This window comes from Nuphar pumila, chromosome 4 (assembly GCF_984573655.1).
Source record: "Nuphar pumila chromosome 4, dmNupPumi1.hap1.1, whole genome shotgun sequence".
Taxonomy (NCBI): Eukaryota; Viridiplantae; Streptophyta; class Magnoliopsida; order Nymphaeales; family Nymphaeaceae; genus Nuphar; species Nuphar pumila.
In genome coordinates this window covers 104578590-104596810 of record NC_143252.1, presented here as the reverse complement: position 1 = coordinate 104596810, position 18221 = coordinate 104578590, and the positions used below count along the sequence as shown (strand labels likewise).

The 18221-nt window shown below is 36.2% G+C and overlaps 1 protein-coding gene across 1 annotated transcript; it reads left to right on the top strand.

Annotated features, from left to right (window-relative positions):
* Positions 1–14216: 14216 nt before the first annotated feature.
* Positions 14217–17970, top strand: LOC149840407 (acyl carrier protein 1, chloroplastic-like). Its single transcript, XM_090003154.1, has 4 exons — positions 14217–14345; positions 17151–17240; positions 17319–17441; positions 17601–17970. Exons 1-4 carry the CDS (start codon positions 14277–14279, stop codon positions 17724–17726), a joined length of 408 nt encoding a protein of 135 aa, XP_089859280.1. The 5' UTR covers positions 14217–14276; the 3' UTR covers positions 17727–17970.
* The last annotated feature ends 251 nt before the right edge of the window (positions 17971–18221 follow it).

The window sequence follows — 18221 nt, the reverse complement described above, 5'->3', positions numbered from 1 at the left end:
GATTTTTATTCCAAAAATGCAAATAAATGAAAAAAAAACAAAAAAAACAAAAGAAATAAAAAAGACTATGCGAGGAACAAGCGGTTTTTAAACCTCTTTAAATTGGTTTTTCTGAAAAATGCTTTTAAAACCTCTTTTTGAAAAATTATTTTTTAAGGGGCCTTCTTTTGGAAAATTGAGAAAGAGGCAATGGCCTCTTTCCCGTGCACTTCCCCTCTCGGTTTCCACCTTCGATCCCCAACCATCTCCCACTGGATGGCCCTCCATCTCTAACAACTCCTTTCTCGAATGCTCCTCTTCATCTCTAAAAGAGGATCACGCAGGAGAAGAAAGGGGATCTGTCTCCTACCTCTCCACTGCCATCCATTTTCATCTGTGGTTCACCTCCCCACTTGTGCTTCTTCTCCATGCTTCTTCTCCTTCTTCTTCCCCTTTTCATCTAGCAAAACTCTGCAAAAACAAAGTCGCTGAAGAGAGCTATCCTTCCTCCTCCAAAATCCCCGTAGGCAAGGAAGTTCAATCGCGAAACAACAACCATGGAGTTCTGTTCTGAAATTAAGCTTTCGGATCTGCTAGATGGATGGCATTCGGTGGTGGAAATCCCCTTTCTCCTATTCACAGAGGTGTTCTCTCTTAAAAGAGACCAGAATCGATTGGGATTCAGAAAGTATCTTAATTTGGGTGACACGATGCTGGAGGTATCTCTGCTGCCAATATCATCTTACAATAAGGAGATACATTGTTGTTACCTTCAAGCACAGTCAATCGTTTTGAGCTGAAGCTATGGTAAGTGTGTCTAACCTATCTTGATGAGCACTTTCTTCAGCATATGCTCATCACGATATGTGAAATGGTTTAAATGCTAAAGGTTTCCCTTAATTCAAATTGCATATCTAATGTTTTTTTTTTCGTTCCTCTCTTCGAGCCTATTTTAAGCTCATGTGATGTTGGAAAAATTTTTTTTTATTGAGTGGCGGTGGGCAATTGATATCTCTGTGTGTTGACTGGAGGCATATATTTTTTTTGTCATTAACATGCCCAATCTGATGCACATACCTGGGTCTATTTTATCGTTTCATATTCCAGACCAAGAGCAACTTCTTTTCCTCTCTTCTCATCTTATCAAAAGGTTGGTTCAGAGTATGGGCAGGACTGACAACAGGCTCAAGTGTTTAGAGCAAAAAGTGATATCCCTGTAAAATTTTGTTTCTGTATTTTCTCTTATACATGCCTGCCCATGTTGAACTCATTAGGGCATTTTGTAAATATGATATGTTGCTCATGTCTGTCTTCAAAATCGAGACAGCCAATGACCATTGCTCTGGTTTGTCCCATGTTCAACATTTTTGTTTAAAGTTGGTTACCAAACTAAACTTTGTTGGTTCTTTGCATTACTCAGGATGTCATATTTCACATGTGTACATTTCCACCACATCTACTATCCACATTCCAGCATTTGTTACAGACTACCAGGGAAAAAACTGAAGGCTCTCCACTGTAAAACTAGGAAGAAAGATATCTGGACATGAGGTCCATGGAAGCAAAAAGGGCGTTTCAAATGTTTCTAAGCTGACAAATCTAAAGAAGATTGTGCTCAAAGAAACTTCTCAAAGTAAAAGTAACAGACCACACAGCAATATCAAAATATTCCCTGGGTATCAAACGCATCCTCTGAAGATCATTCAAGCTGGCCTCTAGGATTCTAGAATCAAGAGATCGTCATTAAGTGTTGCACCTCTTCAATTTCACTGCAATCATCAAAGTCTGTAAGTAGTACGCCTTGACTTGTAAGTCTATTCCTCTAAAATTCTTAGCACTCTGTTGAGCATAGTTTCATATGAACTTCTGATAAATGGCTTCTCCATCGGAATCTCCACCTTCTCATCACACTGTACCATGCAGTAACACCTATGTACACTTCACAGAAATTTTCTTGCCTGTCTATCAACTACATAAGCATATCTTCAGCACATCATCCACCTTGCACTGTGCATGTTTCTTTTGCAAACACCCTCATCACATTTCTCGCTTACCACCTATTCCTTTGTCAGTTTAGAGCATTAAAGCATACATTTTCTCATGATTAAATATTCCATTATTTTGCATCTTAATGTATATATTCATTTATATTTTTGGTTTATGCTAACTCTGTCTTTTGCATGAAATATAGGGGAAATGTCATTTCTTTTTCTAGTTTAGATATTGTAACTTCAATTTCGGAATTGTAATAGATGTATTATAATAAGAAATTTTATATCTCTTGCATTATAATAGAATGAATGAGCATATATATATTCTAGAAATACTTGTTTTCATGTCATTTTTTTTTATTGTAAAATTTCACAAATGGGCACACGAATGGCACGTGCACCATTTTATAAGAGGTGATTAAATCCTAAGTTGATGATTTGCATCAATGGCCGTAGTCAAGGTGTGAACAAAACTTAGGATTTTCATCTTTTATGGAATAACACTCGATCCACACTGAATCTCTCTTCAGAGAGCATCATGTTTTTAAATATTTTCTTCTTTTATCAGAGTATAACTTAAAATGAACTCAAAACATATATCAATGGCCATAGTCATGATATATTGAGAGTTAATTTTATTTTAAACTCTATAAAAGCACCAAAAATATATTTTATTCTTCACTTGAATTTAAATATAGATTATTATATAATACATTCAATGACCTTAGTCAGGGATGTATTATATCTTCAATCTTGTTTTAATTCATCTAAAGAATGGAATAGCTTTTCAAAATCCAATTTCAAAATTCTTTAAATTCATTCATCATTTAAGATAGAGCAGCATCATATTTTCAAAATTCTTTTTCAAAATCCAAGTGATCTCAAATATCTCTCTTCAAATCTCTATTTTAATTCATTCTTTTATCTTACTTCAAAGATTTAAATTTCAAATTCAAAGTTCAATTTGACTCTGAAACTTCAAAATTCAATCTTTATATTCAAAATTTCATTTCCAAATTCAAGTCCAAGTTCAAAGTTCAATTTAAACTTCGAGATTTCTGATCCATCTTCTTATTCAAAAATTCGAATTCGAAGTCCAATTTGACTTTGAAATTCATTTGTATATCCCAAAAATTCAAATTCTAAATCAGGCTTTAAAGTTCAATTTAACTTTGAAGTCATCTTCTGTTTCAAAATCAAGTTTTATCCTCTTTCAATTCAAAATCGAAGTTTGAGATTGATTCTGAAATTTTAAATTCAAATCTGGGTTTTCAGAACCCAGATCCATCTTCAAAGGTTTCATCTGGACTTTCAAGATCCAAATCCAAAGTTAGAACCCAATCTCATCTTGGATTCCAGATTTTGGATCCAATTCCACCTTTAGGATCCAGAACCCACCTTCCACTTTTTGGATCTCAGACTTCAGATCCAATTTCACTTTAGGATCCAGAATCCAATTTCACTTTGGATCTCAGACTTCAAATCCAATTCCATTTTAGGATCCAGAACCCAATTCTACTTCGGATCTCAGACTTCATATCCAAATCCTTTTTAGGATCTAGAGTCCAACTCTATCTTGGATCTCAGGCTTCAGATCCAAATTCCTTTTAGGATTCAGACTTCAAATCCAAATCTACCTTGATTCCCATATTTTAAATCCAAATTCCATTTTCAGATCTCATCTGAACTTCCTAAATCCATTTCTATTCTTAAGAACCATTTGGATTTCTCAAATCCATCCTGATTTCAAACTTTAAATCTAGAATTCAATATCTCTTTAAATTTCATCTCCTTCTCTTAAATCCATGTTTAAATTCAAAACTCAAAGTCCATTTCTGACTTTGAAACTTCATTTCCTTTCATCTCAGCTTCAAATCATTCTTTCTCAAAATCAAGATTTATTCTTCCAATTTTGATTATTTCAAAGACTTAGAACTTCACATATATTTTCTGATCTATCTCAAAGTTCTAAGTTAAATTCAATCATTTCTTCACTCCATTATCAAGTTTATCTTTGAACACTTGAAGATTTTCAAAAACCATTTTTCAAAAGCGCATACATCTTTTGCATTGCACAAGTATGATTCTTTGTGCATTTAGACTTAGGATAAATCCTTAGATAATATTTAGGCAAAGCAAAAGGCATAAATTCGACCCTTGGTTCGATTACCCCTGGTAAAGGGGCCTGGAACGGTCGAACCTTGTACCGACGAGCGAATCCCGTCTCTCCATTTTCCCGCAATATATTTCAAAACGGAGGCGAGTAATTTTCTAAATATTTTCAAATCAAGGTCAAGTGAGACCCCGCAAAAGAGTTCATCTCTCTCTTCTTTTCTTTCTTTTCTCTTCTCTCTTCTTTTCTTTCTTTTATTTTCTCCATTCAAAAAGGAGGAAAATAGAGGCTAGAAAAGGAAAAGAGAAAGAAGAGAGAGAAACCACAAGAGAGGAAAAATTTTGCGATGATCACATTGGCTTGGTCCGACCATGAAAGGCATGGGAATAAGCGTTTGGGATTCAAATTCGAGACCCCTCAAATATAATATAGCGACCTCATCATTCAGCTATCTCATTCAACCCTATCAAATCAATCCTTTAATGCAGTAAAAGACTAAGAATAAGGATTAAATGTTTTCTATTTTCGTGGGTAAAGAACCCCTTAATAAAAAAACTGTAATATTTAAAAAATTTAATAATATTTTTTACACATTTGACCCTTGAGATGTGATTTACACGTTTAGGTTAGTAGAAATCAATGCTTGGGTCATGTTAGTACCAACAACCCTAGTAAATTTTTACATAAAAAAAAAACCAACCAAGAGACCGTGAGTTCTAATTAAAGGGTTCCTTACCAAATACATTTCCTAAGAATAAATCTCCTTATTTGCAAATTAGTTTTATTGTATTCTATTACTTTGATACAATCATTGTAATACAGAAGAAATATTAAAAAAAAGTCAGATACAAAATATTTTTGGACATGGAAAAATCAAACTATGTGCACGCTTCAATGGTTATGTGAGAAGCGTGTTTCCTTTCGTTTAGCCTGACCCTTTCTAGAATGTTCTGGCATTTCCTTGTCTATGCAATTACATTCCGATGCGGGTGATCTAGGAATGGTCGACGATGGAATCCGAAATGAAGCAAGAGTTGTTTTGGAATTCAAAAACGGAAAAAAGACATTTTGATTCAGTCAGATCCGGGTATACAAAACGGGTCAGAGTTGTCTTAACTAGATTTAACAGCATTGTCGAATCTGTATAGTATATATCCACATCTGGATCTGATCCGGAGCACACACAGATGGCCCTATTCAGATCTGAATAAAAAACTGATATATATATATATATATATATATATATATATATATATATATATATATATATATAATTGGATCTGCATTAAAATAAAATCTGACTCAACCCATTCATCAATTTTCACTTGCCATGGCAGGGGTCGCCCACGTGGCCAGTGGCGTTGTTGTGAAGTCATTGAGTTAAAGGCGAAGATCAAACCCTGCTGGCTCATGGGTATGATCGTAGCACATAAGGCAGGGTGGTTGTGGGCCCCATCGGGGTTTGCTTCTCAAGGGTCATGTCGATTAAGTGGCCACATTCTTGGCAAGGGTGCATTGTCGTCAAAAGAAAAAAAATTATACATTCTCATCTGAGCAAGCATCACCATATCACCACCGAGGTGGTATCCCATGTGGTAAGTGGGGTCATGTGCCAAGCTAAAGGCCCAGTTTCTGACACATGGAGCTTAAGAGATATCTTATAGGGGGTTTGCTTAACCCGAGCTTGCTTATCAAAAAAAAAAACATCACCATATCTAAGTTCATAGCTGGATCTATAAGTTTATTGAAAGATTCAAGTTAGATATATATTTGAAACTAGACCCACTATTCAATATTTAGTATCGAGGTCTATCCCAAGTCCCACCCCTACTCACCCTAAAGGGGTTTGGTGTAGTGGGATAAGGCCTAGGCCGCAAGGCAGGCACGAGCTTATTTTGACTTTTAATAAAATAAACCTTGAACCAAAACTCCCCATGCAAGGGATTGGTGTTTAATTTATCAAAATTAGAATAGATAGGGTTTTCTGAAGAAAACCCCTTTCAAAAATCAGTTTTGGTTTATAACCAAATCAAATTTGATTTCAGTAGTAATATGTGTGCATACACTATGAATCAGGGGTGTATACACGCATATACATGTGGTGAAAATTATGATGTAAACCCTAAAAAAAAATAATAATGTGCAAACGGCTATTAGGTTTGCATGTGGGCAAAACGAACTTAATCGATTAGCTTGGATTCGAAATATCAAGTTGTCAAAAAGAAAAGTCTTTGTAAAATCTGATTTAAATTAGTGAAGAGGGGCTTAATCTAATTTTTTTTTCACGGAAGAATTAGTCCATCCCCTAGAGAGAGAAATTTACTTGAAATAAAGATGAATAATTTATGTATGTCATGTGTTATGAGTTTTCAGAAACAAAAATTGTTTTTCAAAATGCATGAAGCTAATATACGTTGTTTTTGTGCAAAAAATCTTAGTTAGAATTCTTGATCTAATGATCTCAAGAATGTTTTAGGCTCTTAGTTATGATTTCGTTATTTTTGTCATGTAAAAATATGCATCTCTATGCTTGAAATTGCGAAAATACCAAAAAAAAAATTGGAAAATAGTGTTCAGGAAGATGGATTAATTTTTCAGCTTAACAGCTACAAAAATGGGATTTGTCTTTGATGGATTATGTAAAAAAAATCATATATTGATCTTTTTAAAATTTTATTTGATAGTTAGATGTGAAAAAAAATAGAAATATGAATTCAGGTGACCTATTTATGCTCATCTGAATGCATATTACGCACTATTACCTATTTCTAGCCTGACACCTGACCGATAAATCATTCGTATTTCTCTCGTCTGGAGAAGTTTTTATGAATGCTTTATTGCGTTGAAAAGCTAATAAAATTCCACACAATATATGCAAATTTATGTTATGTTCTCATATTGAGTACTGAACTGTGACAATCAGAATATAAAAGTATAGGTGTACACTAAAATTGTCATATCTCCCTCATACAGAGGAATTTTTATGAACAGTTTGTGGCATCAGAAAGCTGACAATTTTTTTTACAAAATGTGAAATTTTTTTTATAATTGTAATAGTTGAACAGAATTGAAGTTTTATAAGTTTTGAATCGATTAAAACCCTGATTAGCAAATACGTACGATATCTATACAACTTTCAAGTATACTTTTATGAGTGGGCATCATGCTGTATATGAACTATTAAGATAATTTTTATGCAGGAACTGAGTGCCTAATATGAAGCACGAATTGAATGAAGTGCCTATACACTAACTTGCCTTTGTGGCCATTTGCTAATGAATTGGACAAATAGAGTTTGACTTGCTGTCGAATACAAATGTTTAAATTGATCATAAATGCTGACATTGAAATGAATGACATATGCATGATAATGTGAATGGTTGAATGTATTTTATTGTTAAATTTCTTTATTTTGAATGTATGTTTAAGTCAAAAATGAAAGAAAAGCATTGTACAATGATACAAAAAGTATGTATTGATAAAAATGTGCATTCATGGGCTCGAAAGAAACTGAATTCGTTAGTTGAATTCATAAGTGTGTGTTGCATGAAATTAATAAATTTAAAAAGTTTAACCATGTAACACTAAAAATTAATGCTTGCAAGGAGAGGATAAATGATACTTTTGGTTTCGTGGACACTGTTTTGAGCACAGAAGGTTCAAATCTTAAAGGTGTCATCTTTTGCACAAGCTGTGGTGACTCTGTGGGGGCAAGGGGTAAGCCCATGAAGTTTTATGCTATCAGGTAGGGGTGTCAATGGGTCGGGTTTGGTTCGAACGCAGGTGAAACCAGACTTAGACCCGATTTTTGGGTATAGACCCGAGTTTAATCAGATTTACTATAAGGAAATATATACTTAGACCCGATAAGAACTACATGAACCAAACTAATCCAATGTTACGGTGTAGACTCGGTACACACTGATCCACTATCCAGGATCCAAACATGTGCGGAAGCTTATACGATGCAAAGTCTGAATAGAACTTTAAAAAACGGATTTTTAGAACCTGTGCGCTTTGTTTCGATAGAGGCAATCCAAATGAAAGTTGTACATGATTCATACAGCTTTCCAACGAATCCAGAAATACTAGATTTAGAGTAGGAATGTTCGTTCCATTGACTCAAAACCGGGACTATTAGATAAGTCCAACACAGACTTTTGAATTTCACGGACAAACTTTTTGAAAAAAATTTTAACCATTCAAACATTGGAGTTTGCAAAAACTCACAACTGACAAAATAAAGGTCAGATCCATACCTTTTCAGAACACTAAAGATCGCAATTTTCCAATTTTCCTACAACCCATTATGAATTTTTGAAGTTATAGAATGGTAGTATCTAATGAGCATGAAACAAAAATCTCTAAGCGAAATAACAGTAATAGAAATTGATAATTTTAGAGTATAAAGACAATGATTCAACAAAATCTTTAAACATGAAAGATGTAGACTTAGATCTTAGCTTTTCATAAAATTAAAAAAATATAAATTTCATGCAGAGAATCTTCAGATAACGGTAAAATACCAAACACTATTTCAAAAGCTCTGTAGCAGAAATGAAACAATGAACTTTTGTCAGTCTGACGTCTTGACAATAATTTTCAGGAACTTAAATGAATGAATCTCGAAAAATGTTCAACTACAAAGTTTTAAAAAATTGTCTTAGCTTTTCAAAAAGCTAAAGAACACAAAAATCTGTTCAGAAATGAGCCTAGATATCAGAGACATATCTGTTAACTTGTAACAACGTTTTGGTCTTTTGAAAGGGATCCGAGTTCATTCACACACAGCAATAACCCAAAATAAATTAAGATCAAATGAGACAAATCTTAACATAAAACTCTTCTAAGCATATATTCGCAACTCTTTAATGATTCAATACAATTTAACAACGATAAATCAAGAACAATCGCAAAACGAATGCGAATAAGAATAGCAAAAGACTAGAACGAAGAAACCAAGGATAATATCTGAATTGAAGATGATAATGGTCGTCGTTGGGAAGCAACTGACGCCACAAATGAACCACGAACCGTAGGAATGAATTTCAACCACCACGAACAAGCTATCACATCCACCACGAGAATGACTTCTCAAAAGCTCACTCTCCACACTCACAGAGTGATATACGATTTCACCTTTTTCTCAAAGCAACCTTCCACCAAAATATTCACACTCAAGAAAAAATTTTAACCACAAAAACTCATAATTTTTCAAAATGAAGAAGAAGTTTCCTTCTCCTTGGTCGATCTTACCTAATTAAAGGCTTTGATGCTTAGGAAAGGCCACATTAAAGAGGCCATGGGCCTTCCCAAGCCTTGCACCAAAAACGAGCTTGCATGGGCCTTGTTTTTGCCGAAGGCTAATAAATCTCCAACAACCACTTTTTTGACTTTGGGCTGGTCAAATTAATTTGAATGAGGTCCAAGATGGACAACACCCATGTGGCGCCAACTAGGATCTCTCATTGAATATGGATCTCAATCCAGATCCGAATCGAACAGTGAAATAGATCCTGCACCAAAATACATTAGAGAAGAGAATTTGCGAAAAAATAAAAACTCCCCTTTGACCCCATACACCCTCTAGTACCAAAAAAAAATCCTATAGGGTACCAGAACTATTTGGATCCGTAGAATCCGGTTTCTAAAAAAAATATTATATGACACGATAATTGTTGAAACAAAGTCCAAAATATGATTCCACCATGGAATCGAGACAATAAAAAGGAGCACGACGGGCATCGGCTAACTGGGAGATCCGCAAGGACCAGTGATGTCCTGCAAGCATGTGGATCACCTTGGGTAGCGATGTCAAGAATGGGTCTAAAGATTTGGATTGGGATCCAAATCCGCTTCTGTCTTTGGATGCTCTGTATCACAAACTGAAACCATACCCGACAAAATAATACTTTTTATCATTTTTACCTTAAAAAGTTATGAGTCTTAATCCAAACTCAGGTCGAGCCCCATTCTGGAATAAAATTTCACAAACTATATCGGGATCCGTGTATTAATTAGACCAAGTCAGGACCCAGGTCTTAATAAGGTATTCTTATTTATCACTATGCCCGAACCCTATACGGTTTGGTCTAGGTAAACCAAACCCTTTGACACCCCTACTGCTAGGACATTGGCCACAAATACGGCAGGCAGAGCCAGTGCTGCCAGGTCTCGGATTTTGTGGGCTGTTTTTCCGTGAAAATATCAACCAAAAGTCCTACCCTACTCGTTTTCAACTCCACCGAATGTCTCCTTGTGTTGGGACGTTGCAAGTTCGAATCCCAATGATATACGTTGTATAACTGGTAGAGGTCTGCCCAACCCGAGCTTTCTGTGTCGAAAAAAGAAAAGAAAACTCTACCGAATATCTCCAAACCCCCTTTTAAGGCCTTTTAATTTTGCAGTCACTTTGTACTCCCATTTAAAATTGGAGATATTAAAATTAAAGCCTCTTTTTCCAATACAATGATACACTATTAAAAATGTGTGATTATAGTAGATCTGAAACCAATCAGATTCCATTATATTGTCCTAGAGGTAACAATGGATCGTGTATGACCCGATCCCAAACCAACCCGGTAGGATCTAGCTTTGGTAATAAAGAAAAATGTCTGACTAACAAATGTTGTCAATATCGAATCAGCCTGGCCCTTTTCGATGCACAAAAAGAACCGAATCGACCCCTTTAACAATAGGATGATTCATGCCTCAATTTGGTTCTCCGATGTGTTGAGCAGGTTTGGTAGCAAATCTGGATCAGATTAATAATCAGATCTGGTTAGACTAATGTCACTGTGAGTTTGTGAAATACATGTGGAATTAGATTTTTTATTTGGTTTATTTGTTATAAATCTTTTGGAGAATGCCATTTTTTGCAAATCTTTTGGAATTATATTTTTCATTTGATCTATTTAATTATGTTATTATCTTGGAGAATGTTATTGGATTACAACCGTTGCAGCATAGAGGACTAAAATTTCTTCTGATGTGCTTTAGAGTTATGTTATTGTTTGCTTTACATGTCATTATGTGTTTATTTTTGTAATCTTCTGATTTTTAAAGGTTTTCTATTTTTATTTTCAATTACAAATTCAAACTTTAACATAGACTGATTCTATTCAATATGATACAATTCAATAAGTCTGATTTAGGTCTTTTTAAAAAAAAAAAAAGATACGGGTCCGATCCGATGCTGACAGCATTGCAATTTGTGAGTAACTATCCAGGTCGGATCAGTAAGGTCTGATTAGAACAGAGTTAAGTATGGTTATGAAGTATGATACTAGAACATGGTCCGACCTGATTTTTTATTAAGATTTGCAATTTTTTATTGTAAAATGCATACAAAACTATTATTTTAGATTGGTTTTCATGTGGAATAAGTAAATGGGTCGGGTTAAATGTGGACCCAGCCCAGTTTTGAACATAGTTATTTACTTGGTTCCAATCCAAATCAGACTAGACCTGACCACATCTAGTCCAAAACTGACCCGAACTTGCTCTATATTATCTAGACCTGATAACGTGGATCAGATCCATTGACTGGGTTTAAGCCCTGACCCATTTACTTTCCTAATCGAGAAATTGTAATTCTACCTGGGTGAAGACCAGTAGATAGTGACAATGGGACTCAAATATGGAGATTGGATTTGTTTCTTTGTGAATAAAAGGAGAGAAATCCAAGATAAGACGATATCATTGGATTCTTTATTTTGGGCCTCTAGTAAACGAGCTGAACAAACCGAACAGAAGTTGTTCAAGCTTATCTCATTTATTGCAGTGACCTAACCGAGCTCGAGCTCATGGCAAGTCAGAGTTTAGAGCCAAGCTAGAACTGGCTCATTTGCAAATAAATTACGTTTTCTAATTGAAAATAATATAATTTACACACTAAACCTATTGATTGAAGCTCAGATTGGTTCATGTATAAAATAATTGCATTATTTCGAAAATGTAAGCAAAAGAAAATTGCATTATTTCAAAGTTGTAAGCAACAAGAATTGGCCGCAAGCCTTTTGGCACAATGAGGGCCTTTTGGCACAATGAGGGCCTTTGCCACTAGACGGGTGGCCAGGGTTACATTCCCATGAGCATTGACCCCTCTCATTAATGAGAGCAAGCGATAAGCCCTTGCTCAGCCAAAGTCAGGCGATTCCCTGGTGGCAAGAGGTGCGCCATGGGTTTAGACCATCTGAACAGTAGCCGCTTAGCCAACGCGATTAGGTCTTTGGTCTGAAGGTAGTTCTCCCATGATTCATGAGAAAAAAACAACAGGAATTTAACTCTAAACCTATTTCCTGCCTGCCAAACACTTCAACCCACTACACTTTATACTGTAATATATATATATATATATATATATATATATATATATTACTAGTTAGCAAGCTATACAAGCCAAACCCAGCCGAACACCCGTTTGTTCATGTTTGGTTTGCTGAACTAATTTCATAAGTACGAACAAAGGACTTTACCATCTGAGCCACAAGCAGCTTGTCTCATCTTCCAGTATAATAACACCAACTATAAAAATGATGACTTGAATGTTATTATGGTCTACTATTTTGTAGGACAGCTATCTCAGCCAGCTGTCCAGAGTATTTACCAAGGGGCTCCACTTCTTTAGTAAGAAGCTAGTGCACGTCACCAGTTCGAATCCCAATGGTATCATTGTATAACTGGAAAGGGTCCGCTTAATCCAAGCTTGCATTTCAAAAAAAATAAAAAGCTGTCCAGGGTATTTTCTCGTGCATTTTTTTATGTATATTAACGTACATTCTAATGTATGTATGTGGGTGGGGTTTGGGATTCTATTTTCTTGACCCGACATGACTTGAACTTCAGTTGTGTTATTTGGGTGGGTTTTGGTTCATCCTGATGGGTTTGGATACCTGACCCGTTAAAGTGACAGTGACACTAACCAAGGTTATAAATGTTAACGGGCCGGGTTTACATTAGATATTTTAATTGAATCTGAATCCGCTTGGTCGGATTCAACAAAAGCAGCCTCCAGTTAATGAAATTGGTGTGCAGCTTTGCATCCGAATCCGAATTTGAAAGAATCCACCCTGATTAGGCATAACCACATATTCAATTAGCTAATCATATCCAGATTTGACCTTACGTTTTTTCATGCCACACCAAATCCCGTTAGGAAATATCCAATTAAATCAAAACCTGTAATGCCTGGACCCAAACTGAATCCGACCCATTTACATATCCAACTGAGGTCCAGGTTACAAGTGGGTCTAACCCAATCCATTCACAATGGCGACTAGGGGTTTCAACAGGACGGATCTGGTGGGTCCGAACCCAGATCTGACTTTGAGGTGCAGGTACTAGGTCTGGACATAAGTCTGATCAGGTCTACAATAAAGAAAACCATACCTGGGTCTTATAGGGATTACATGGACCAGACCTGATCCACACCCTATATATATATATATATCACTTTTACATTAAAAAATGACCGATCTTAATTGAAACTTGGGTTGGGCCTAAGTTTGGTATGAAATTTCACAAACCATATTAGACTCGGTAGAGTAATTGAACCCTTTTGGCCCAGCACAAATTCTAATAAGGCCTTCTTCTTTGTCACTGAACTCTAACCTTACTTGACCCATCAGGGTAAACCCAAGCTCACCCACATAACAAATTGCTAGGTTCAGATTTCGGGTTTTGTCCAGTCACAAAAATGAAATCCCAAACTTGAACTCGCATAATTTTTAAAATTTACTTGTACTAAAAATTACATATAAAATACTTAGGTCAGATCAGGTACCTGCAAAAAAAGTCGGGTACCAGAAAGAAATCATAACTTTATACCAAGCAAACCCGACCCATTGGTAGACCTACCTGACCCTATAGGGGTTCGTACGGGTCGGGTCCGGGTCAAACCCAACCCGTTGACACCCTACTTTCAGAGCAGTTTAGCGACCACACGAAGGGCCTTGGTTGGGACCAAACCCACATCGTTTTGGGTGCGCCAACTTGCCAACTTGTCAATAGGCCCCAAACTACAAATAAATAAATTAAAGGGAAATAAAATAATATAATACAAAAAAATACAGTATCTCAGAGGGTAAGGGAATCTAGGGTTCCTATAAATACCTCATGAGGATAATCATACTATCCTTCACCTCTCTCTCTCTCTCTCTCTCTCTGCTCTGTGCTCACTTCCTCGCTCATCAATGGCTACCGTCCCTGCCTCTTCCCTCAATTTCAGATCTTCGGCTGTTCTTCCGGGCCGATCCGCCACGGTAAGAATCGGGTTTTTACCGATTTTTCGTTATTTTTTAGCGACGTTGTTCTTTTTACTAGACGGATCCGATATGGAGTTTTCGCTAGATTATTCTGTCGCAGATATCCGTGAAAAAATGCGGTTTTTTTGTGGTCGATAAAGCTTAAAATTTGTCTTCATTCGTATGGAGACTTGGAATTTCATGGTAGATCTGAGTGAGAGATGGGTTTTGTGTGTAGATACTTTTTTTTCCCTTGAAATTTCCTGTTTGATTCTTGTGGGTTTTGATTTTATGATTTGCGAAATCTGAATCTTGGTGTAATTTGGTCCTTATTTTCTCTTGATACGTTTGTTTTGTTTTTTTTTTGTTTGATGGCGATTTGCTATTTGATTATGTTGTTATCTGCGTTTGATACAAAGAAATATGGAACTGTTGGATTGAAAGAGGTGGAAAAGGAAACCGAGTAGAAAAAATAAATAGAAAACCCCAACAACCAGCGTGCGATATTCGGAATGGGTGGTGTTTGAGGGGGATCCTTATTGTATAAAGCCTAAATTTTGCTATGCAAGTTGTAACTGACGTTGTTTTGAGTATACATCCCTAACAAGCAGGTCTGTTGTGCCTTTTTTCGCGAACATCTACTTTCTATATCTAACAATATGCTCCAAAATTTAACAGCCATGCAATCAATGCCAGAAGATAGTTACTTGCTCTGATCTCGCTCCAATCAAATCTCGACATTTTGGGATCTTAATAAAGCCTATATTCACCATCAAGCTATGAAACAGTGAAATATTCTCGGAATGACGGATGGCTGGAGAGTCAATGGGGTTTAGGGATGCATTTTCAGCCTGGGTTTCAAGTTTCAACCTCATGTTAAATGTTTACCCCCTTGTGGACTGATTTCTGTCGGGCTTAAAAAAGCAGGGCTGATATTTTTATGTGCCAGGCATGTTTGTGGGTTGTTCAATGTCTTTTTTTTAGTCAGACCTTGGAATTGCAGATGGTTGTTTCGTACCTTTTTTTCTTGAGTTTCCTCTTCTAGAGGTTACTCATGATGTAGGAATCAGATGTTCCACTCTTTAATTATCCATTGGTTTCAGCGTATTTGGATTTGACGGATGCAAATGGTTCTGATTTCATATCAGAAAATACATTGGGGAGTCAGATCCCGAACAGCCAAAATTTGCAAAAGCCCCATCATGAATCCGAACCATTTGCAACCCTAGCATATGTGTGTGCTACTCATCTTCTCAATGTACTGTTATGTTTTAAAATGGTACTCGAGATGATTCTTCTCTGTTTTGTGGGTGGATATACTGGTGGTATCACTGTTGGTCATAATCAACTTATACTGTTTTCATCATGTGGAGCCTTGTTCTACCTTTATTTTTGAAATATTTATGTTATGTGGGTTGTTTGAATCTGCTATTGCTTTAGTTGTATGTGCTTTGTAAAGGACATTGGTTCCAGCATCTGCACTAATTGAATGTGTTTGGTGACTTCTGCATGTTGAGAAGATCTTCTCTGTAGTTTGCTCACGCATGTGAGTGCCTTTTCAAGCAACCATTTTTATAAAAAAATTTTACCTATTCCCAGGCAGTCTTCTCAGTGAGTTTTTTGGTTATGCAGTTCCTGTACATACTTTTACAAGTTAGGACTTTTAGGTGTGTCATCAAGAGCATTATCAATATGCTCTCCCTTACCTATTTCTATGCCATGCCCTGGTAGCCTTTTAAATGGTTTGGTTGCTTTGCTGCTGCTTGACTATTGGTTTTTGTTATCAATCTTTTCTTCTGAAAATTAATATGGAACTTAAGTCTAGGGTTTTTAGGTGTGACTCCTGGATCAAGAGCATTTTTGAAAATTGGTTGCTGAAGAATTTAGAACCCTGCTTTTTTACAGTCTCTTGATAATATTTCATTTTTTTATCTCATGACTGGCAGTTCTATAAAACATATTGGTCCTAGTAGCATGACTTTCTTATCTATGGTGTACGCGCTTTAATCTTCTTCTATTTTTATTATTATAGCATGCTCTTAATGTATAAGAGAACATATCAGGGTCAAAATAAAAAATACTGAATGTGTCTTCAGAATCTATCTTCTGCCCATCCCATGCATGTGCATGCAAAAAACACATTTCGAATGTAACACAAAATTCTCTTTAAGTTTTTGGTAATTTTCTTGCACACCATCGCCTATCATGCATCTCAGGTGTCACCCATGTGTGTATTCTGTGTGTTTCCTCCATAAATGTGCAATGTTATCGAATATTTAGTTAAATTTATTGAAAGAACTATGAAGATTAGGAGTCTTTTTTCTTATGATAGACTGCATATCAAGATGAAAACTCATATGCAGTTTTAGGTTATGGGTTATTAAGTTCCTTTGAAAAGCAATAGTTGATGCAGTTACCTTCTCAGTTGTCGTACCATCAAACTGAATGTTCTCTACAAAATATATAATGATCTCTCTAACTGTTTCCGGCATATTAGGATGGAAGGATGCTAGGAGTCCTCATCATTGTAAACAGAATATATATCATGTAACACTGGTACCTAACTCATAAATAGGTAAACGAAAACTTGTGATTAAACGGCTTTGGTGCAATAACATTTGTTGTTGTAGTTTTCACAAAATATGCATATGCCATAATTTCATTTTCTGTATATTAGTTTGTTTCTCGTCCTCTACTCTCATTGCGTAAATGCAATCAGTATTTGCTTTTGAACTTCTAGAAGTTGAACTCAGTGTTGAGAAAAGAACAAGAAGTTGCATCTCCTGTTTATCACTGATACCTATCGTTTAAGTTTTTTGTCAGGTGGCAGGCAGGAATACTCTCATCAACGTGGTTTGTTTCTCAAAGATGGGAAATCGGTTCCCATCACTCCGGCGCAGTGTTAGATGCTCTGTAAGCACTCCTTTTTACCAAAGTTATCCCCATTTGCCTAAACTATCTATTTGGCTTAACTATCCAAGATACATGCAGGCCAAACCAGAAACAGTGCAGAAGGTGTGTGAAATAGTCAGGAAGCAATTGGCCTTGCCTCCTGAGTCTACTCTAACCCCTGAATCAAAATTTAGTGATCTCGGTGCCGATTCCCTTGACACGGTATCTCCTGCTTTTAATTTTAGGCCGGAAGATCAAATCGGATTTATAACTTTTCTTTCTTTTATGAACATTTTTGCATGTTGTTAGTATTAATTATGGGTATGTTAGTGTGTTTTGTTAATGTTTAATTAACATCTAATTGGGATTTTTCATCCACAGGTGGAAATAGTGATGGGAATCGAGGAGGAATTCGGCATCACTGTGGAGGAAGAGAACTCGCAGAGCATAACAACTGTTGAAGAGGCTGCCAATCTTATAGACAAGCTTGCTCAGAAGAATGCTTGAGGGGGAGGCGTTGGGAAGTTCGAATTGTGGGGTTGCCTAGGATCTTTTCCAATTCATCATTAGGGTTTTATCTTTGTTTTGATTCCTCAGAATGGGGTGGTAGTACTTTGAGTCTAGTAGCTTCAACAAGTTTTGCAGTTTGGCTTGTTATCTTGATTGGCATTTAAGTGTATGAAACCTTGAGCATCATCTGGGGAATATTGGGTGCCAATCTTTCATTATATGCAAGTTCAGTGTTTTAGTACACTATTCTTTGGGCACTTGGTTTGGTGATTTTTTTTTGTTTGCTCCGTTTCTTAGCAGTAGTGCTTTCCCTTTTATGTCCATTTCTTAGCAGTAACACTTGGTGATATCTGGTTTGGTTTGAGTGGCTTGCTGCTAGAGGCCATTGGTGACCCAGCTTTAGGTGCTGCCATGATGGTGGTGTTGATTGTTGACCACTTACAAAAGGCTCTTATGAATCCTTGACCTTTCCAATGGTCGCTTTTTTTATTA